Source organism: Bombina bombina, unplaced genomic scaffold (genome assembly GCF_027579735.1).
Source record: "Bombina bombina isolate aBomBom1 unplaced genomic scaffold, aBomBom1.pri scaffold_2444, whole genome shotgun sequence".
NCBI classification, from domain to species: domain Eukaryota; kingdom Metazoa; phylum Chordata; class Amphibia; order Anura; family Bombinatoridae; genus Bombina; species Bombina bombina.
The window spans coordinates 3,538-28,077 of record NW_026510712.1 but is presented as its reverse complement, the minus strand read 5'-3'; the positions used below and the strand labels follow the sequence as shown (position 1 = coordinate 28,077).

Sequence of the window (24,540 nt, the reverse complement as noted above, 5' to 3'; positions counted from 1 at the left end):
CGAATTTTTTGCGCCAAAAAAGTCTGCGCCAAGAATGACGCAATAAAATGAAGCATTTTCAGCCCCCGCGAGCCTAACAGCCCACAGGGAAGAGTCAAATTTTTGAAGGTAAGAAAAAATGATTAAATCAAATGCATTATCCCAAATATGAAACTGACTGTCTGAAAATAAGGAAAGTTAAACATTCTGAGTCAAGGCAAATAAATGTTTGAATACATATATTTAGAACTTTATAAACAAAGTGCCCAACCATAGCTTAGAGTGTCACAGAAAATAAGATTTACTTACCCCAGGACACTCATCTACATGTTTGTAGAAAGCCAAACCAGTACTGAAACGAGAATCAGCAGAGGTAATGGTATATATAAGAGTATATCGTCGATCTGAAAAGGGAGGTAAGAGATGAATCTCTACGACCGATAACAGAGAACCTATGAAATAGACCCCGTAGAAGGAGATCACTGCATTCAAATAGGCAATACTCTCCTCACATCCCTCTGACATTCACTGCACGCTGAGAGGAAAACCGGGCTCCAACTTGCTGCGGAGCGCATATCAACGTAGAATCTAGCACAAACTTACTTCACCACCTCCATCGGAGGCAAAGTTTGTAAAACTGAATTGTGGGTGTGGTGAGGGGTGTATTTATAGGCATTTTGAGGTTTGGGAAACTTTGCCCCTCCTGGTAGGAATGTATATCCCATACGTCACTAGCTCATGGACTCTTGCTAATTACATGAAAGAAATGTTGTTATGGTGAATGAAGAATATTAGTTGATAACATTAAGGGATCTTATTTTTTTTTAAAAATGTAACAAAATCAGCTTTGAGACACACACATGCCGGTGCCAATCAGGGAGGAGCCTATTCAGGTACTGCTTAGTGTGTGAGCACTATACACTCGTTTGTCCATCACTATGGTGTGCACAGCGCTGTACAGACAAATAATTCCATTGCATAGTATATGACACAAGCACACTGTGGCTGCATAACACAAGCTACTACTGACTATTATGACTGAGCCTGTGATTAACAGAGAACAACGTTCAATAGCAGACGCCGCTCACCTCCTGCGCCAGCTGCTTCAGATTCTTCTCACTGATGTTGTTACTGACTGCGATAAATAAATTCTTGAAGCTTGGGAAATTAAAGCTGTAGAGCAAATAGATTATTAAACATATGTTTTATGCACTCACGCGTTATATATTTACACATATGTACACACATACACGTGTTATATTTACACACACATACATGTTACATATTTACACATAGGTACACACAAACACATATTTACACACATACACGTGTTATAGATTTACACATAGGTACACATTTACACATAATAGGTACACACACATTTACACATAGGTACACACACAATAGGTACACACACAATAGGTACACACACATTTACACATAGGTACACACACAATAGGTACACACACATTTACACATAGGTACACACACACAATAGGTACACACACATTTACACATAGGTACACACACAATAGGTACACACACACAATAGGTACACACACATTTACACATAATAGGTACACACACATTTACACATAGGTACACACATAATAGGTACACACACAATAGGTACACACACATTTACACATAGGTACACACACAATAGGTACACACACATTTACACATAGGTACACACACAATAGGTACACACACATTTACACATAGGTACACACACAATAGGTACACACACATTTACACATAATAGGTACACACACATTTACACATAATAGGTACACACACATTTACACATAATAGGTACACACACATTTACACATAGGTACACACATAATAGGTACACACACAATAGGTACACACACATTTACACATAGGTACACACACAATAGGTACACACACATTTACACATAGGTACACACACAATAGGTACACACACATTTACACATAGGTACACACACAATAGGTACACACACAATAGGTACACACACATTTACACATAGGTACACACACAATAGGTACACACACATTTACACATAGGTACACACACAATAGGTACACACACATTTACACATAGGTACACACACAATAGGTACACACACATTTACACATAGGTACACACACAATAGGTACACACACATTTACACATAGGTAAACACATAATAGGTACACACACATTTACACATAGGTACACACATGCACATACAAACATACTTTGTTTAGGCCATACAGTATAACTCATTGACCTACCACATTATAAGGGACCTTCCCAACAGCCCTCCCTTTTCTGTCCAGACCCCTCCTGCTACTTATTATCACGCGTTTGCGTTGCTTTGGTCTCACTGTCAGGCTCTCTAATTTAGTAGAGAGGCCATCAAATAAACCACACAGCAACAAGTGCCTCAATATCACCATCTGATATGTCAAACAGTTTAAAAGTCCTTGCTAATCCCATCCTGTCTACAACATATCGAAAGCCAACATGTGACATCCGACATGGTGCAATGTTTTGGTTTTTAGGAATTGCAGCTATCCTGAAAAGTAAAACTAATTTTAATAAATCAAAAAAAGGTTTCCTCTATAATCTTTACAGATTATTAAGGAAGTAAACTTTGTCATTCTAGAACATTGTTAGAAATAATGGCATCTGTTACTTTTATGTTTTATTTATTCTAATTAAAGGGGTTGGGAGGCAAACCTCTGTTACTTACTATGAAGCACAATCCAAGAAGATTTTCCGGATTTCCACAGATTGCTGGGCCAGGTTCCCGCTGTCTAAGCGCACTCCTTTTACTTGGTACCCAAGTTCCGACAGGGCCAGTGCAACCGCACAGAAATTGGGAATGCCACTCCTGACAAAGGCATGGGAAAAGTGTTACCCCCTGTGACACCAGTAGCCACTCACAATCACAGCAAACTTAAAGGGATATTCCAGCCAAAATTGGAAACCCAGTGGGTGCATTTCGGTATTGAACAGAAGCAATTTAGTAATATACATGCATTAGCAAAAATGCTTCTAATAAAAGCTATAGCTGTTTCAAAAGTGTATTTAAGTATGCACCGTGCACCAGCATTTTAAACACAACACTTGTTCAGAGAGCCTAAGGTGCTTGTACCATATGGTAATGACTCAATTTGTTAATTGCTGACATGATTCAAGCCCCAGTGATGGTTTGAGCAGCTACATTATTTCAAATGTGGGTGCAGTGACAATATCTATCTATGCTTCACGTGCACATGCAGAGAAAAATGTTAACACTAAAACAGTGATAACTTTTACTAGAAGCATGTTTGCCAATACCTGTATATTGCAAATATGTTACTATTCAAAGATGCAATAAATCTATGTGCATTTATATTTTGACTGGAATGTCCCTTTAAGCTTCAGATATACAAAAAAACCCCCATAATTTATGTAAGAACTTACCTGATAAATTCATTTCTTTCATATTAGCAAGAGTCCATGAGCTAGTGACGTATGGGATATACATTCCTACCAGGAGGGGCAAAGTTTCCCAAACCTCAAAATGCCTACAAATACACCCCTCACCACACCCACAAATCAGTTTAACGTATAGCCAAGAAGTGGGGTGATAAGAAAAAAAGTGCGAAAGCATAAAAAATAAGGAATTGGAATAATTGTGCTTTATACAAAAAAATCATAGCCACCACAAAAAGGGTGGGCCTCATGGACTCTTGCTAATATGAAAGAAATGAATTTATCAGGTAAGTTCTTACATAAATTATGTTTTCTTTCATGTAATTAGCAAGAGTCCATGAGCTAGTGACGTATGGGATAATGACTACCCAAGATGTGGATCTTCCACGCAAGAGTCACTAGAGAGGGAGGGATAAAATAAAGACAGCCAATTCCGCTGAAAATAATCCACACCCAAAATAAAGTTTAAATCTTATAATGAAAAAAACTGAAATCATAAGCAGAAGAATCAAACTGAAACAGCTGCCTGAAGTACTTTTCTACCAAAAACTGCTTCAGAAGAAGAAAACACATCAAAATGGTAGAATTTAGTAAAAGTATGCAAAGAAGACCAAGTTGCTGCTTTGCAAATCTGATCAACCGAAGCTTCATTCCTAAACGCCCAGGAAGTAGAAACTGACCTAGTAGAATGAGCTGTAATCCTTTGAGGCGGAGATTTACCCGACTCGACATAAGCATGATGAATTAAAGATTTCAACCAAGATGCCAAAGAAATGGCAGAGGCCTTCTGACCTTTCCTAGAACCGGAAAAGATAACAAATAGACTAGAAGTCTTTCGGAAATTTTTAGTAGCTTCAACATAATATTTCAAAGCTCTAACTACATCCAAAGAATGCAACGATCTTTCCTTAGAATTCTTAGGATTAGGACATAATGAAGGAACCACAATTTCTCTACTAATGTTAGAATTCACAACCTTAGGTAAAAATTGAAAAGAAGTTCGCAACACCGCCTTATCCTGATGAAAAATCAGAAAAGGAGACTCACAAGAAAGAGCAGATAATTCAGAAACTCTTCTAGCAGAAGAGATGGCCAAAAGAAACAAAAACTTTCCAAGAAAGTAATTTAATGTCCAATGAATGCATAGGTTCAAACGGAGGAGCTTGAAGAGCCCCCAGAACCAAATTCAAACTCCAAGGAGGAGAAATTGACTTAATGACAGGCTTTATACGAACCAAAGCTTGCACAAAACAATGAATATCAGGAAGATTAGCAATCTTTCTGTGAAAAAGAACAGAAAGAGCAGAGATTTGTCCTTTCAAGGAACTTGCAGACAAGCCTTTATCCAAACCATCCTGAAGAAACTGTAGAATTCTCGGAATTCTAAAAGAATGCCAGGAAAAATATATGAGAAAGACACCAAGAAATGTAAGTCTTCCAAACTCGATAATATATCTTTCTAGATACAGATTTACGAGCCTGTAACATAGTACTAATCACAGAGTCAGAGAAACCTCTGAGTAGAATCAAGCGTTCAATCTCTATACCTTTAAATTTAAGGATTTGAGATCCTGATGGAAAAAAGGACCTTGAGACAGAAGGTCTGGTCTTAACGGAAGAGTCCATGGTTGGCAAGAGGCCATCCGGACAAGATCCGCATACCAAAATCTGTGAGGCCATGCTGGAGCCACCAGCAGAACAAACGAGCATTCCTTCAGAATCTTGGAGATTACTCTTGGAAGAAGAACTAGAGGCGGAAAGATATAGGCAGGATGATACTTCCAAGGAAGTGACAATGCATCCACTGCTTCCGCCTGAGGGTCCCTGGATCTGGACAGATACCTGGGAATTTTCTTGTTTAGATGAGAAGCCATCAGATCTATTTCTGGAAGTCCCCACATTTGAACAATCTGAAGAAATACCTCTGGGTGAAGGGACCATTCGCCCGGATGTAACGTTTGGCGACTGAGATAATCCGCTTCCCAATTGTCTATACCTGGGATATGAACCGCAGAAATTAGACAGGAGCTGGATTCCGCCCATACCAGTATTCGAGATACTTCTTTCATAGCCAGAGGACTGTGAGTCCCTCCTTGATGATTGATGTATGCCACAGTTGTGACATTGTCTGTCTGAAAACAAATGAACGATTCTCTCTTTAGAAGAGGCCATGACTGAAGAGCTCTGAAAATTGCACGGAGTTCCAAAATATTGATCGGTAATCTCACCTCCTGAGATTCCCAAACCCCTTGTGCTGTCAGAGACCCCCAAACAGCTCCCCAACCTGTCAGACTTGCATCTGTTGAAATTACAGTCCAGGTCGGAAGAACAAAAGAAGCCCCCTGAACTAAACGATGGTGATCTGTCCACCACATCAGAGAGTGTCGTACAATCGGTTTTAAAGATATTAATTGAGATATCTTTGTGTAATCCCTGCACCACTGGTTCAGCATACAGAGCTGAAGAGGTCGCATGTGAAAACAAGCAAAGGGGATCGCGTCCGATGCAGCAGTCATAAGACCTAGAATTTCCATGCATAAGGCTACCGAAGGGAATGATCGTGACTGAAGGTTTAGACAAGCTGAGATCAATTTCAGACGTCTCTTGTCTGTCAGAGACAGAGTCATGGACACTGAATCTATCTGGAAACCTAAAAAGGTTACCTTTGTCTGAGGAATCAATGAACTTTTTGGTAAATTGATCCTCCAACCATGATCTTGAAGAAACAACACAAGTCGATTCGTATGAGATTCTGCTAAATGTGAAGACTGAGCAAGTACCAAGATATCGTCCAAATAAGGAAATACCACAATACCCTGTTCTCTGATTACAGACAGAAGGGCACCGAGAACCTTTGTAAAAATTCTTGGAGCTGTTGCTAGGCCAAACGGCAGAGCCACAAACTGGTAATGCTTGTCTAGGAAAGAGAATCTCAGAAACTGATAGTGATCTGGATGAATCGGAATATGCAGATATGCATCCTGTAAATCTATTGTGGACATATAATGCCCTTGCTGAACAAAAGGCAGGATAGTCCTTACAGTTACCATTTTGAATGTTGGTATTCTTACATAACGATTCAATATTTTTAGATCCAGAACTGGTCTGAAGGAATTCTCCTTCTTTGGTACAATGAAGAGATTTGAATAAAACCCCAGCCCCTGTTCCAGAACTGGAACTGGCATAATTACTCCAGCCAACTCTAGATCTGAAAAACATTTCAGAAATGCTCGAGCCTTCGCTGGGTTTACTGGGACACGGGAAAGAAAAAATCTCTTTGCAGGAGGCCTTATCTTGAAGCCAATTCTGTACCCTTCTGAAACAATGTTCTGAATCCAAAGATTGTGAATGGAATTGATCCAAATTTCTTTGAAAAAACGTAATCTGCCCCCTACCAGCTGAGCTGGAATGAGGGCCGCACCTTCATGTGGACTTAGGAGCTGGCTTTGGTTTTCTAAAAGGCTTGGATTTATTCCAGACTGGAGATGGTTTCCAAACTGATACCGCTCCTGTGGATGAAGGATCAGGCTTTTGTTCCTTATTGTGACGAAAGGAACGAAAACGATTATTAGATCTAAATTTACCTTTAGATTTTTTATCCTGTGGTAAAAAAAGTTCCTTTCCCTCCAGTAACAGTTGAGATAATAGAATCCAACTGAGAACCAAATAATTTATTACCCTGGAAAGAAAAGGAAAGCAAAGTAGACTTAGAAGACATATCAGCATTCCAAGTTTTAAGCCATAAAGCTCTTCTAGCTAAAATAGCTAGAGACATATACCTGACATCAACTCTAATGATATCAAAGATGGAATCACAAATAAAATTATTAGCATGTTGAAGAAGATTAATAATGCTATGAGAATTATGATCTGTTACTTGTTGCGCTAAAGCTTCTAACCAAAAAGTTGAAGCTGCAGCAACATCCGCTAAAGATATAGCAGGTCTAAGAAGATTACCTGAACACAAGTAAGCTTTTCATAGAAAGGATTCAATTTCCTATCTAAAGGATCCTTAAAGGAAGTACTATCTGCCGTAGGAATAGTAGTACGCTTAGCAAGAGTAGAGACAGCCCCATCAACCTTAGGGATTTTGTCCCAAAACTCTAATCTGTCAGATGGCACAGGATATAATTCCTTAAAACGTTTAGAAGGAGTAAATGAATTACCCAAATTATTCCATTCCCTGGAAATTACTTCAGAAATAGCATCAGGGACAGGAAAAACTTCTGGAATAACTACAGGAGATTTAAAAACCTTATTTAAACGTTTAGATTTAGTATCAAGAGGACCAGAATCCTCTATTTCTATTGCAATTAAGACTTCTTTAAGTAAAGAACGAATAAATTCCATTTTAAATAAATATGAAGATTTATCAGCATCAACCTCTGAGACAGAATCCTCTGAACCAGAAGAACCATTATCAGAATCAGAATGATGATGTTCATTTAAAAATTCATTTGAAAAATGAGAAGTTTTAAAAGACTTTTTACGTTTACTAGAAGGAGGAATAACAGACATAGCCTTCTTAATGGATTTAGAAACAAAATCTCTTATGTTATCAGGAACACTCTGAGTATTAGATGTTGACGGAACAGCAACAGGTAATGTAACATTACTAAAGGAAATATTATCTGCATTAACAAGTTTGTCATGACATTCAGTACAAACAACAGCTGGAGGAACAGATACCACAAGTTTACAGCAGATACACTTAACTTTGGTAGATCCAGCACCAGGCAGCGATTTTCCAGAAGTATCTTCTGACTCAGTGTCAATCTGGGACATCTTGCAATATGTAATAGAAAAAACAACATATAAAGCAAAATTGATCAAATTCCTTAAATGACAGTTTCAGGAATGGGAAAAAATGCCAGTGAACAAGCTTCTAGCAACCAGAAGCAATAAATAATGAGACTTAAATAATGTGGAGACAATAGTGACGCCCATATTTTTTTAGTGCCAAAAAAGACGCCCACATTATTTGGCGCCTAAATGCCTTTGGCGCCAAAAATGACGCCACATCCGGAACGCCGACACTTTTGGCGCAAAAAAACGTCAAAAATGACGCAACTTCCGGCGACACGTATGACGCCGGAAATAGAAAAAAAAATTTGCGCCAAAAAAGTCCGCGCCAATAATGACGCAATAAAATGAAGCATTTTCAGCCCCCGCGAGCCTAACAGCCCACAGGGAAAAGTCAAATTTTAAGGTAAGAAAAAATTGATTTATTCATATGCATTATCCCAAATATGAAACTGACTGTCTGAAATAAGGAACGTTGAACATCCTGAGTCAAGGCAAATAAATGTTTGAATACATATATTTAGAACTTTATATAAAAGTGCCCAACCATAGCTTAGAGTGTCACAGAAAATAAGACTTACTTACCCCAGGACACTCATCTACATGTAGTAGAAAGCCAAACCAGTACTGAAACGAGAATCAGTAGAGGTAATGGTATATATAAGAGTATATCGTCAATCTGAAAAGGGAGGTAAGAGATGAATCTCTACGACCGATAACAGAGAACCTATGAAATAGACCCCGTAGAAGGAGATCATTGAATTCAAATAGGCAATACTCTCCTCACATCCCTCTGACATTCACTGCACGCTGAGAGGAAAACCGGGCTCCAACCTGCTGCGGAGCGCATATCAACGTAGAATCTAGCACAAACTTACTTCACCACCTCCATAGGAGGCAAAGTTTGTAAAAACTGATTTGTGGGTGTGGTGAGGGGTGTATTTATAGGCATTTTGAGGTTTGGGAAACTTTGCCCCTCCTGGTAGGAATGTATATCCCATACGTCACTAGCTCATGGACTCTTGCTAATTACATGAAAGAAATAACTCAATCACATACAGTTGCACAATAGTTCAAGAAAAAGGAAATTTATTCTTACCCAATAAATTTGTTTCTTTTACGATATGACGAGTCCACGGATTTCATCCTTACTTGTGGGATATCGCCTCCTGGTCGGCAGGAGGAGGCAAAGAGCACCACAGCAAAGCTGTGTTATATAGCTCCTCCCTTCCCTCCCACTACAGTCATTCGACTGAAGTTAGGAAGAGAAAGGAAAAGCCAAGGTGCAGAGGTGACTGAAGTTTAACAAAAATAAAGACCTGTCGCATAAAAAGAGGGTGGGCCGTGGACTCATCGTATCTTAAAAGAAACAAATTTATCAGGTAAGAATAAATTTCCTTTTCTTTTAAAAGATATGAGTCCACGGATTTCATCATTACTTGTGGGATACAATACCAAAGCTATAGTACACGGATGAAAAGGGAGGGACAAGACATGGAACCTAAACGGAAAGCACCACTGCTTGAAGAACTTTCCCCCCAAAAACAGCCTCAGACGAGGCAAAAGTATCAAATTTGTAAAATTTGTAAAAAGTGTGAAGAGAAGACCAAGTTGCAGCTTTGCAAATCTGTTCAACAGAAGCATAATTTTTGAATGCCCATGAGGAAGCCACGGCCCTAGTAGAATGAGCCGTAATTTGTTCAGGAGGCTGCTGTCCAGCAGTCTCATATGCAAAACGGATGATACTCTTCAGCCAACAAGAAAGAGGTAGCCTTAGCTTTCTGACCCCTACGTTTCCCAGAAAAAACAACAAAGAAGGAAGACGACTGACGAAAATCCTTAGTTGCCTGTAAGTAAAACTTCAAAGCACGGACCACGTCCAAATTATGTAACAGACGCTCCTTCTTAGAAGAAGGATTAGGACACAAGGAAGGAACGTCAATTTCCTGATTAATATTTTTTATCTGAAACAACCTTAGGAAGAAAACATGATTTGGTTCGTAACACCAACTTATCCGAATGGAAAATAAGATAAAGAGAATCACATTGTAATGCCGAAAGCTCAGATAGTCTTCGAGCAGAAGAAATAGCAACCAAAAATAAAACTTTCCAAGATAATAACTTAATATCTATGGAATGCATAGGTTCAAACGGAGTCCCTTGAAGAACTTAAAGAGCTAAATTCAAACTCCAAGGAGGAGCAATTGGTCTAAATACAGGCCTGATTCTAGTCAGAGCCTGACAAAAAGATTGGACATCTGGAACATCAGCCAGACGCTTGTGTAACAAAATAGACAAAGCAGAAATCTGTCCTTTTAAGGAACTTGCCGACAACCCTTTCTCCAATCCTTCTTGGAGAAAAGACAAAATCCTGGGAATTCGAACCCTACTTCATGAGTAGCCCTTGGATTCACACCAATAAAGATATTTACGCCATATCTTATGGTAAATTTTCCTAGTAACAGGCTTACGTGCCTGAATCAAGGTATCTATGACCGAATCAGAAAACCCTCGCTTAGATAAAATTAAGCGTTCAATCTCCAAGCAGTCAGCTGCAGAGAAACTAGATTCGGATGATGGAAGGGTCCCTGGATGAGAAGGTCTCTCCTCAATGGAAGCTTCCATGGTGGCTGAGATGACATGTCCACCAGATCGGCATACCAAATCCTGCGAGACCACGCAGGAGCAATGAGGATCACCGAAGCCCTCTCATGTTTGACTCAAGCAATCACCCGGGGAAGTAGAGCAAATGGAGGGAATACATAAGCAAGACCAAGCCACTGCCAAGGCATCTATCAGCGAGGCCTGGGGATCCCTGGACCTGGACCTGTATCTCGGAAGCTTGGCATTCTGACGAGATGCCATGAGATCCAACTCCGGCCTGCCCCATCTGAGAATCAGGTTGGAAAATACCTCCGGATGGAGTTCCCATTTTCCCGGATGAAATGTCTGTCTGCTCAGAAAATCTGCTTCCCAGTTTTCCACTCCTGGGATGTGGATCGCTGACAAATAACAAGAGTGAGACTCCACCCACTGAATTAGCTTGGCTACTTTTATCATCGCTAAGGAACTCCTCGTTCCTCCCTGATGATTGATGTAAGCTACAGTCGTAATGTTGTCCGACTGGAATCTGATGAATTGGGCCGAAGCCAACTGGGGCCAAGCCCGAAGCGCATTGAATATTGCTCTCAACTCTAGGATATTGATGGGAAGTAGAGACTCTGCTTGAGTCCATACACCCTGAGCCCTCAGGGAGTTGCAGACTGCTCCCCATCCTATCAGGCTGGCATCCGTTGTCACTATCACCCATGAGGGTCTGCTGAAACATGTCCCTTGGGATAGATGATCCAGCGACAACCACCATAGAAGAGAGTCCCTTGTCTCCTGATCTAGATTTATTTGAGGAGACAAATTTGTATAATCTCCATTCCACTGTCTGAGCATGCTCAGTTGCAGAGGTCTAAGATGAAACCGAGCAAACGGAATGATGTCCATTGCCGCTACCATCAAACCAATTACCTCCATGCACTGAGCCACTGACGGCCAAGGATTGGTCTGAAGGGCTCGGCATGTATTCAGAATCTTTAACTTTCTGACCTCCGTCAAAAAGATGTTCATGGATAGAGAGTCGATTAGAGTTCCCAAGAAAGGAACCCTTGTCTGTGGAACTAGCGAACTCTTTTCCAGATTTACCTTCCACCCGTGAGTCCTCAGGAAGGATAGCACAATGCCGGTATGAGACTTTGCTAGCTGATAAGATGACGCCTGGATCAGAATATCGTCCATATAAGGCGCCACTGCAATGCCCCGCGGTCTTAGAACCGCCAGCAGAGACCCTAGAACCTTTGTGAAAATTCTGGGTGCCGTGGCCAGACCAAAAGGAAGAGTCACGAACTGAAAATGTTTGTCCAGAAAGGCAAACCTCAGGAACTTGTGATGATCTCTGTGGATAGGAACATGAATATATGCATCCTTTAGATCCACGGTAGTCATAAATTGACCCTCCTGGATCAATGGAAGAATGGTACGAATAGTTTCCATTTTGAAGGATGGAACTCTGAGAAACTTGTTTGGACTTTTGAGGTCTAAAATAGGTCAGAACGATCCCTCTTTTTTGGGAACTACAAAGAGATTTGAATAAAACCCCTGTCCCTGTATTGGAACGGGACATATTACTCCCATAGAAGAGAAGTCTCCTACACAACGTATGAACGCCTCTCTTTTTATCTGGTTTGCAGATAATCGAGAAAGAAGAAACCTTCCTCTGGGGGAAGAGGAAGAGTTTCTGAACTCCAACTGATATCCCTGAGACACAATTTCTAGTGTAAAGGGATCCTGAACATCTCTTATCCAAGCCTGGACGTAGAAAGAGTCTGCCCCCCACTAGATCCGGTCCCGGGTCGGGGGCCGACCCTTCATGCTGACTTGGAAGCAGCAGTAGGCTTCTTGGATTGCTTGCCCTTGTTCCAAGACTGGTTGCGTCTCCAAGTGGACTTGGTTTGTGAATAGTTCCCTTCCTGTTTAGAGGAAGAGGAAACTCCCTTGAAATTTCGAAAGGAACCAAAAACAAAATTTATGCTTACCTGATAAATTTATTTCTCTTGTGGTGTATTCAGTACACGGGTTCATCCATTACTTGTGGGATATTCTCCTTCCCAACAGGAAGTTACAAGAGGACACCCACAGCAGAGCTGTCTATATAGCTCCTCCCCTAACTGCCACCCCCAGTCATTCGACCGAAGACAAGCAAGAAAAAAGGAGAAACTATAAGGTGCAGTGGTGACTGTAGTTTAAAAATAAAAAACACCGGCCTTAAAATGACAGGGCGGGCCGTGGACTGGATACACCACAAGACAAATAAATTTATCAGGTAAGCATAAAATTAGTTTTCTCTTGTAAAGGTGTATCCAGTCCACGGGTTCATCCATTACTTGTGGGATACCAATACCAAAGCTTTAGGACACGGATGAAGGGAGGGACAAGGCAGGAACTTAAATGGAAGGCACCACTGCCTGTAAGACCTTTCTCCCAAAAATAGCCTCCGAAGAAGCAAAAGTATCGAATTTGTAGAATTTAGAAAAAGTATGAAGCGAAGACCAAGTCGCCGCCTTACAAATCTGTTCAACAGAGGCTTCATTTTTAAAAGCCCATGTGGAAGCCACCGCTCTAGTGGAATGAGCTGTAATTCTTTCAGGAGGCTGCTGGCCAGCAGTCTCATAAGCTAAGCGGATTATGCTTCTCAGCCAAAAAGAAAGAGAAGTTGCCGAAGCCTTTTGGCCTCTCCTCTGTCCAGAGTAGACAACAAACAAAGCAGATGTTTGAGGAAAATCCTTCGTAGCTTGTAAATAAAACTTTAAAGCACGAACCACATCAAGATTGTGTAAAAGACATTCCTTCTTTGAGGAAGGATTAGGACATAACGAAGGAACAACAATCTCCTGATTGATATTCTTATTAAATACTACCTTAGGAAGAAACCCAGGTTTGGTACGCAAAACTACCTTATCTGCATGAAAATCAGATAAGAGGAATAACACTGTAAAGCAGATAACTCCGAAACTCTTCGAGCCGAGGAGATAGCTACTAAAAACAGAACTTTCCAAGATATGTTTAATATCTACGGAATGCAAAGGTTCAAACGGAACCCCTTGAAGAACTTTAAGAACTAAATTTAAACACCATGGCGGAGCAACAGGTTTAAACAAAGGCTTGATTCTAACTAAAGCCTGACAAAACGCCTGAACATCTGGAACATCAGCCAGACGTTTGTGCAAAAGAATAGACAGAGCAGAAATCTGTCCCTTTAAGGAACTAGCTGACAATCCCTTCTCCAATCCCTCTTGGAGAAAGGATAATATTCTAGGAATCCTGACTTTACTCCACGAGTAACCCTTGGAATCACACCAATGAAGATATTTACACCATATCTTATGATAGATTTTCCTGGTGACAGGCTTTTGAGCCTGAATTAAGGTATCAATGACCGACTCTGAAAAACCACGCTTTGATAGAATCAAGCGTTCAATCTCCAAGCAGTCAGCCGCAGAGAAATTAGATTTGGATGTTTGAAAGGACCTTGAAGTAGAAGGTCCTGCCTTAGCGGCAGAATCCATGGTGGAAAGGATGACATGTCCACCAGATCTGCATACCAAGTCCTGCATGGCCACGCAGGAGCTATCAAAATCACTGAGGCTCTCTCCTGCTTGATCTTGGCAATCAGACGAGGGAGCAGAGGAAACGGTGGAAACACATAAGCCAGGCTGAAGGACCAGGGCGCTGCTAGAGCATCTATCAGCGCTGCCTTGGGATCCCTGGACTTGTAACGAGGAAACTTGGTGTTCTGACGAGACGCCATGAGATCCAGTTCTTGTTTGCCCCATAGTTGAATCAACTGGACAAATACCTCCGGATGGAGCTCCCACTCCCCCGGATGAAAAGTCTGCCGACTTTTCTCTACTCCTGGGATATGGATAGCTGAGAGATGGCAAGAGTGAACCTCTGCCCATAGAATTATCTTTGAAACTTCCAACATTGCCAGGGGGCTCCTTGTTCCCCCCTGATGGTTGATATAGGCTACAGTCGTGATGTTGTCCGACTGAAATCTGATGAACCTGACCGCAGCTAGCTGAGGCCAAGCCTGAAGAGCATTGAATATCGCTCTTAGTTCCAGATTGTTTATCGGAAGGAGGGCTTCCTCCTGAGTCCACGAACCCTGAACCTTCAGGGAGTTCCAGACTGCGCCCCAGCCCAGAAGGCTGGCATCTGTCGTCACTATAGTCCATTCTGGCCTGCGGAAACTCACTCCCCTGGACAGATGGACCCGAGATAGCCACCAGAGAAGAGAATCCCTGGTCTCTTGATCCAGATTTAGCAGAGGGGACAAATCTGTGTAATCCCCATTCCACTGATTGAGCATGCAAAGTTGCAGTGGTCTGAGATGTAGGCGTGCAAACGGAACTATGTCCATTGCCGCTACCCTTAAGCCGATTACTTCCATACACTGAGCCACTGACGGCTGAGAAGTGGAATAAAGAGCACGGCAGGAAGTTAGAAGCTTTGACAACCTGACCTCTGTCAAAAAAATCTTCATTTCTACTGAATCTATCAGAGTTCCTAGGAAGGAAACTCTTGTGAGAGGGGAGAGAGAACTCTTTTCTTCGTTCACCTTCCACCCGTGAGACCTCAGGAATGCCAGAACAATGTCCGTATGGGACTTGGCGATTTGAAAAGTCGACGCCTGTATCAGAATGTCGTCTAGGTAAGGAGCCACCGCTATGCCTCGTGGCCTTAGAACCGCCAGTAGGGACCCTAGAACCTTCGTAAAGATTCTTGGTGCTGTGGCTAACCCGAAGGGAAGAGCCGCAAACTGGTAATGCCTGTCTAGGAAGGCAAACCTGAGAAACCGATGATGATCTCTGTGTATCGGAATGTGGAGATAAGCAACCTTTAAGTCCACGGCAGTCATATATTGACCCTCCTGGATCATAGGTAGGATGGTTCGCATAGTCTCCATCTTGAAGGATGGGACCCTGAGAAATTTTTTTAGGGTCTTGAGATCCAAGATTGGTCTGAAAGTTCCCTCTTTTTTGGGAACTATAAACAGATTTGAATAGAATCCCTGCCCCTGTTCCTCCCTTGGAACTGGGTGGATCACTCCCATAACCAGAAGGTCTTGAATGCAACGTAAGAATGCCTCTCTCTTTATCTGGTTTGCAGATAATTGTGAGAGATGAAATCTCCCCTTTGGAGATGAGGCTTTGAAATCCAGAAGATATCCCTGGGAAACAATCTCCAGAGCCCAGGGATCCTGGACGTCTCTTGCCCAAGCCTGGGTGAAGAGAGAAAGTCTGCACCCAACTAGATTCGGTCCCGGATCGGGGGCTACTCCTTCATGCTGTCTTAGAGGCAAGCAGCAGGTTTTTTGGCCTGCTTTCCCTTGTTCCAAGCCTGGTTAGGTCTCCAGACTGGCCAAAATTTCCCTCTTGTTTTGCAGTAGAGGATGTTGAAGCTGCGCCACTCTTGCAGTTTCGAAAGGAACGAAAATGAGTCTGTTTGGTCCTTAATTTGTTGGACCTATCCTGGGGAAGGGCGTGGCCTTTTCCTCCAGTAATATCAGAAATGATCTCCTTCAGTCCAGGCCCGAATAGGGTCTGCCCTTTGAAGGGGATGTTGAGAAGCTTAGACTTTGAAGTAACGTCAGCTGACCAGGATTTAAGCCATAGCACCCTATGCGCCTGAATGGCAAAACCTGAATTCTTAGCCGTTAGCTTTGTTAAATGAAAAACGGCATCAGAAATAAATGAATTGGCTAACTTAAGAGCTTTAAGCCTGTCTAGGATATCATCCAACGGGGTCTCCACCTGTAGAGCCTCCTCAAGAGACTCGAACCAGAAAGCCGTTGCAGCAGTGTCTGGGGCAATGCATGCAAGAGGCTGGAGAATAAAACCTTGTTGTATAAAGATTTTCTTAAGGAAACCCTCTAATCTTTTATCCATTGGATCTAGGAAAGCACAACTGTCCTCGACGGGGATAGTTGTACGCTTAGCTAGGGTAGAGACTGCTCCCTCCACCTTAGGGACCGTCTGCCACAAGTCCCGTGTAGCGGCATCTATGGGAAACATCTTTTTTAAAGCAGGAGGGGGAGAGAACGGTACACCTGGTCTATCCCATTCCTTCATAATAATTTCTGAAAACCTCTTGGGGATTGGAAAAACATCAGTGTAAACAGGCACTGCAAAGTATTTGTCCATTTTACACAATTTCTCTGGGACTACAATGGTGTCACAGTCATCCAGAGTCGCTAAAACCTCCCTGAGCAACAAGCGGAGGTGTTCAAGCTTAAATTTAAATGCTGTCATTTCAGATTTAGACTGAAGTAACGCCTTCCCTGAATCAGAAATGTCACCCACAGATAGAAGCTCTCCTGCTTCGGCTTCTGTACATTGTGAGGGTATATCAGACATAGCTACTAAAGCGTCAGAAAGCTCTGTATTTGTTCTAGCCCCAGAGCTGTCTCGCTTTCCTTGTAACCCTGGCAGTTTGGACAATACCTCTGTGAGGGTATGATTCATAACTGCCGCCATGTCTTGTAAGGTAAACGCATTGGACGTGCCAGATGTACTTGGCGTCACTTGCGCGGGAGATATAGGTTCTGACACATTGGGAGAGCTAGATGGTTTAACCTCCCTTTTGTCAGTCTGAGAAACCTCTGGTGATAAATCTTTAAAAGCAATAATATGGTCTTTATAACTTATAGAAAGGTCAGTGCATTTGGTACACATTCTAAGAGGGGGTTCCATAATGGCTTCTAAACATAATGAACAAGGAGTTTCCTCTATGTCAGACATGTTTAACAGACTAGTAATGAGACCAGCAAGCTTGGAAAACACTTTAATAAATGTGAAAAAGCAATTAAACAAAAACGGTACTGTACCTTTAAGAGAAAAAAACTACCACATAAACTGCAAAACAGTGTTAAAAAGTAGTAAACTCTACGAAATTTTTACAGTGTGTATAAGAAACTAAAGCAGCATTGCACCCACTTGCAAATGGATGATTAACCCCTTAGGCCCCAAACCGGATTAGAAAAACGGTAAAACCGTTAAAAAACAGTCCAACACACTGCCACAGCTCTGCTGTGGCTCCTACCTGCCCTTAAACACGATTTTTGCAGGAAAAAACCCTCTATAGTGGTCCTAGATGCCAGAGGACTCCTTTAGGGAAGCTGGATGTCTCAGTCTGAATATCAACTGCGCATAAAGTGCGCGAAAATAGGCCCCTCCCACCATGCACTCAATGTCAGAGGGCCTTAAAAAAGTACTCCTAGGAGTAATCTAACAAGCCATGTGGAAACTAGGCCCCAAATAAAGATTTATCACCCTCAGAGAAAAAACGTTTTTTCTGTAAGTTATGCAAACGTTTTTACACTAAGTAATATGAGAATTAACATTAATATTACCCTTATCTTGTAAGCATGATCCCAGTCGTTAAATCACTATCAGGCTTACCTCAAATATACCAGGCACTGTCAGCATTTTCTAGACCTTATCTCTCTAGAAAAAAATATACTGAACATACCTCAAAGCAGGTGATCTGCAAACCGTCCCCCCAAATGAAGTTTTCTTTCCATACTCTTCAGTTATGTATGAGAACAGCAATGGACCTTAGTTACAAACCGCTAAGATCATCAACCTCCAGGCAGATTCTTCTTCCAATTTCTGCCTGAGAGTAAAACAGTACAACGCCGGTACCGTTTAAAAATAACAAACTCTTGATTGAAGGTAAAAACAACACTAAGTCACCACATATCTCTTGATACTTTCTTGTCGAGAGTTGCAAAAGAATGACTGGGGGTGGCAGCTAGGGGAGGAGCTATATAGACAGCTCTGCTGTGGGTGTCCTCTTGCAACTTCCTGTTGGGAAGGAGAATATCCCACAAGTAATGGATGAACCCGTGGACTGGATACACCTTTACAAGAGAAATTACTCTGTCGACCTCTCTTGACTTTTTATCCTGAGGGAGGAGATGACCCTTGCCTCCCGTGATGTCAGAAATGATTTCCTTCAAGTCAGGCCCGAACAGGGTCTTCCCCTTGTAAGGAATAGCCAAAAGCTTAGACTTGGATGACACATCCGCAGACCAAGACTTCAGCCATAAGGCCCTGCGTGCTAAGACGGCAAAGCCCGAACTCTTAGACGCCAATTTAGTAATCTGCAGAGAAGCATCCGTAATAAACAGGTTAGCTACTTTAAGAGCTTTAATCCTATCCTGTATCTCTTCCAAAGGAGTCTCAGTCTTAAGAGACTCTTCTAGAGCATCAAACCAATAAGCAGCCACACTGGTGACTAACAATGCAAGCCACTGGTTGCAAAAGGAATCCCTGGTGAACGTAAATCTTAAGAAGACCCTCTAACTTCTTATCCATAGGGTCCTTGAAAGCCCAACTATCCTCAATGGGAATAGTAGTTCTTTTGGCCAGGGTAGAGATAGCTCTCTCTACTTTAGGAACCGTCTGCCAAGAATCCCTAATAGCGTCGGCTACAGGATACATCTTTTTAAAAACGGGAGAAGGAGAGAAGGGAATGCCTGGTCTCTTCCACTCTTTTGCAATAATCTCTGAAGTCCTTTTTGGGACTGGAAAGACATCTCAGTAAGACGGAACTTACAAGTATCTGTCCAATTTGCTCAATTTCTATGGAGGAAGCACTATTGAGTCACAATCATCCAGAGTAACCAACAGCTCCCTCAGTAATAAACGGAGGTGTTCAAGCTTAAACCTGAAAGAAACCACTTCAGAATCAGTCAGGGGCAAAGCACTTCCTGAGTCAGAAAGTTCACCTTCGGATAGGACCTCCGTACCCTCCAACTCAGAACCCCGAGAGGGTACTTCCGCAATCGCCATACTAGTATCAGAGGCTGCATTGACCACATAATTGTCCCTTCTTGTACGCTTGCCGTGCGATATGGGAATGGGAGATAACGCATCAGAAAGAGTAGAGGACATCACTGCAGATATGTCCTTTAACGTAAATGCAGCTGAAACTGGCGAAATACATGGTCCCGCTTGAGTGGACGTTAGGGACTGCGACGCTTGGGGAGAAAGCTGTGGCATACTCTGCATCTCATCCGTAGACTCTTGAGAAGCATCCGCCTTAGGCAAAGATTTGTAAAAAAAAAATTGGTCTTTATAGTGTAAAGCCCTCTCAATGCATGAAGGGCAAAAAGGAACAGGAGGTTCCACAGTGGCATCCAAACACATGGAGCATGTTACAGTCTGAATATCATCTGAATCCATGATAACAGAAAAGCAAGCAAAAAATTGGTCTTGTCCCTTTAAATTATATAGTTTCACAATTTATGGCTAAAATGTACAGTGCATAACAGTACAAAATAATACTTGTCCGTACATATGATCCTACAAAATACTGTGCCTTTACGAAATTAACCGTCTAACAATCTGTTTTGTTTTTAGTGCAAATCAGCTAGACGATCTCTAACATGTAATCAAGCAGCACCTCGCCTCAACAGCTCTGCTGAGGCGCCTACCTGCCCCCACGGTCCACCGACCACTCTCAGGCACAAGTCCGGATCAATCCTACAATGCCCAAGACCGCCTGCTTAGCTCGCAACCATGCGGTCGTTGCGTCACCAGCGATAGCTCCTACAGACAGTCGGGGCTCTCCGGAAGGAAATGTACGCTGCACGGCTATTTTCCAAGCCCCAGCACACCAAAGGAAGCCCCGCCCTTTGTAGGCGTTACCCAAGCCATCCGTGAAAGAACGCCGTAGCCCTGCATAGCTTTAGCCAGCCGTAACAGACATGTGTTTGTCGCCACTAAAAGACTGACAAAGTGTCACAAAAAAAAAAAAAAACACATAGCCATGAACCGGAGTCTCCGGTAACATATCCCCAGCATCTGTCCTCAGTACACATTAAGCAGTGACCTGTAGGGAGCCCTCACAGTAACAGTCCATTATATAAAGTTCAGACTTGACGGTACATGTGAAAATATTAAACTATAGTGTTTGTTGACATGCCACATGACAACCCCAAACTCTGTTAACCAGGAAAGCCCTTCCCAGAGAGCCTATGTTTTCCCCAACAGATACAAGTACAGCCATTTCTGAGATAGCAAGTGGCCCTGAAAAATAAAGACTGCACTTACCTCTATGCTGACTGACAGCATGACACGTCTCACAGGATCAAGACGTCTTCTCCCTCCTGTAGTTCTGTGGACACAGAAAGGCCTTAGTTAATATCTGCTAAGACCATCATTACCAGAAGGGCAGCACTAATATGGGAGGCACAATGAGTGTTAAGTCCCACCAGTTCCCATTGCTTTAAAGCCACCTGTAGCTCTACTCTAGAGGCTGACAAGGAATACGGCTACACCCTATAATAAAATAGCACTCACTGGTACCATTTTAAAAATAATAAACTCTTGATTGAAGAATCTAAACTAACACCTCACTTTACCTCTTCCTATCACTAACACAGGCAAAGAGAATGACTGGAGTGGGAGGGAAGGGAGGAGCTATATATACAGCTCTGCTGTGGTGCTCTTTGCCTCCTCCTGCTGACCAGGAGGCGATATCCCACAAGTAAGGATGAAATCCGTGGACTCATCGTATCTTTTAAAAGAAAGCTACTTAATGTTTTCAAATACTGTAACAAATTAGTCTAGAATTCCAAGTAAACCAGTCTGCGTATATAAATTTTAAAAACTGATCTAGAGAAAAAAAAAGAAAAAAAAAGAAAAAAAAAGTGATTTCCATAAGCCACACATGGGCGTCACCAATACGGTTTGCTGGGACAAAAAGTAAAAGAACTGATGAACAATTTGTGGTTTCACTGAACCAATGCACTAAGTAGGTAGGTAACCTAATGTAGCTGAAAGCCAAACTCAGAAGAAGAAACAATCTGATGGTTGTGTCCAAAAAGGCTTTCACTCGTTTCCCTGGCTGCATTCTCTTGTTTATTACATAGCAGCCTATAGTGTTTGCACTCGGTCACATGAGAGAAACTAACAGCACTGTAGATATGAGAAAATGGGACATTATATGGGAACCAAAAGGCTCTGGGGAAAATGTAACAAGGGAAACAAAAAGCAGCACAAACCCAACTCATGCCAAATACTGGCAACAAGGGTGTTAATAAACATACGCCCAAAACCTTTTTCTTCTTTCTTGGAATATATCTACAGTGCAGCAGCTGACCATGTATATAAATAGCTCTGTTGCAGTTTGACTTGCCTGGGCTAAGGCAGGGGAGACCTTTAATCTAGTAGGGCCTGAAGTACACACTGTCAGATACTTTGTAGACGCACAAATATGAGAAATCTGATTTATTTTAACATATGAATAAAATAAACGACACAGCCTGACCTAAGTTTCACCTTCAAGAAGATACAAGGGACTAGACACCCGGAGAAGACTCACTGTACAGGTGGCCTACGGTTTACGCCGGTTCAATTTGCGCGGTTTCAGAATAACAACCTTTTTTTTCAGTCATGTGGCTGCTATTGGAAAGCACTGGAAAGCAGTGCACTAATTAAAATAGCCAGTAGGTGGAGCTGTCCGCTTGTGTTGCAGCAAAGTTATGCAACCTAGCAGACTGAAATTAATCTGTGTACACAGAGCAGAGCAGACCAGACCAGAGATAGGCACAGACAAAGACTGTGGCGGACATTTTCCAAAGTACAGACCTTAGTGAAGGACACCAAGGTACATTTGAAATTAAAAACATTATTTTATAGTGCTTGGTGTTATTATACTGATGCAAATACCACTGATCGTATAACCAGTCCTCCTCTGGCTATACCCATGAGCCAGTGTCACTACTGTGTGTCATTATATAGTGCTGGGTGTTATTATACTGATGCAGATACCACTGACCCTATAACCAGCCCTTGTCTGGCTATACGCATATGCCAGTGTCACTACTGTGTCTTTCTATAGAGCTGGGTGTTATTACAAATGCAGATACACATCCAGTATTTCACTCAGGATTTATTTATTCCATAACTTATCACCCAATATCATTAGCAGTCTCTAGACAAGCCACTAACTTTATTCACACTACATATTTTTTTATTCCTATTATTTAATCAGAAAGAAAAGATATACTAAAGGTTGTGGCGGACACTGCAAGGGCTAGTCACGAACACCTTGCCTATCCCTGGACCAGACCTATCGAGCAACAAGATCTAGCAGCCACTTCCCTATTATCTTCCTGTCCAGCAGCTTGAGGTGAGGGTGCCTAACTACCTATTAATCACTGCAGATTGAAATGCATAGAATAGGTGCAGACCCAATATTATCCAACATGCTAACAATGCAGAGAACTGTTTGCAGAAAAATGCAAGTAAAAAAAGTTTTTGTTTATTAAACTTAGTTTGTTGATGATACAATCTATATTATTAGGTTTATAATGCTGTTTAGCATTTAAAGTCTAAATTTCAAAGCTTTAAAAATAATGTATTAGGTGTTACTTATGACAATTTTGAGAGGGGCCTGGAACCTAACTCCCTCACTTCCCATTGACTTATATTATAAACTGGGTTTTAATTTACAACGGTTTCAATTTACAACCATTCCTTCTGGAACCTAACCCCAGCGTAAACTGAGGGCTACCTGTATTATAAATCCTCTGTCTGTGAAGGTTATACACAAATCCAAACGTGTATTTGGAGAGCATAAACATTGGTTACTTATTTTCAAGGACGGCCTCAATGTGCAAAGACCAGAGCATGATGGGAGGAAGGGGATTCATCAGGACCGGAGCATGATGGGAGGAAGGGGATTCATCAGGACCGGAGCATGATGGGAGGAAGGGGATTCATCAGGACCGGAGCATGATGGGAGGAAGGGGATTCATCAGGACCGGAACATAATGGGAGGAAGGGGATTCATCAGGACCGGAGCATAATGGGAGGAAGGGGATTCATCAGGACCGGAGCATAATGGGAGGAAGGGGATTCATCAGGACCGGAGCATAATGGGAGGAAGGGGATTCATCAGGACCGGAGCATGATGGGAGGAAGGGGATTCATCAGGACCGGAGCATGATGGGAGGAAGGGGATTCATCAGGACCGGAGCATGATGGGAGGAAGGGGATTCATCAGGACCGGAGCATGATGGGAGGAAGGGGATTCATCAGGACCGGAGCATGATGGGAGGAAGGGAATTCATCAGGACCGGAGCATGATGGGAGGAAGGGGATTCATCAGGACCGGAGCATGATGGGAGGAAGGGGATTCATCAGGACCGGAGCATGATGGGAGGAAGGGGATTCATCAGGACCGGAGCATGATGGGAGGAAGGGGATTCATCAGGACCGGAGCATGATGGGAGGAAGGGGATTCATCAGGACCAAAGCATGATGGGAGGAAGGTAAAGCATCAGAACTGGAGCATGATGGGAGGAAGGTGAAGCAAGGGGCGGAGCAAGAGGTTTTGTTGCCTCTAGTTGGCAGATGCTAAATAACCTATTATGTACGTTTACTATGTGCAGTCACAAGAAGATATTTAGCTAGAGAGCTGTAGACCCGTGATTCAGCACTTAAACTAGCCCCTCCCCCTTATACGCATCATATCCCCTTTGCTACTTACATCATCACATTGTAGGTGTCCACCACTACCAGGAAGTTATGTGGAAAGGCCACAGCATAGGACACAAAGGCTGCCAGCTCCCCGGGGTTTGTATCTTCCTTTTTCACCCTCAGTTGGTCACACACCTTCTCCAGCCAGGTTAGAGCAAGCAACAGAATATCCACCTCAGCTTCATGGCCGTTTGCCGGCTGCAGGGT

At 42.3% G+C, this 24,540-nt stretch overlaps 1 protein-coding gene across 1 annotated transcript; it reads right to left on the bottom strand.

The window, feature by feature from the left end:
* Positions 1–1,067: 1,067 nt before the first annotated feature.
* Positions 1,068–24,540, bottom strand: LOC128643335 (nicotinate phosphoribosyltransferase-like; the record flags this gene model as incomplete). The annotated part of the gene is made up of 3 exons (XM_053696267.1): positions 1,068–1,152; positions 2,703–2,843; positions 24,344–24,540. Coding segments are annotated over 3 exons (423 nt in total), but the record flags the coding sequence as incomplete, so codon positions are not given.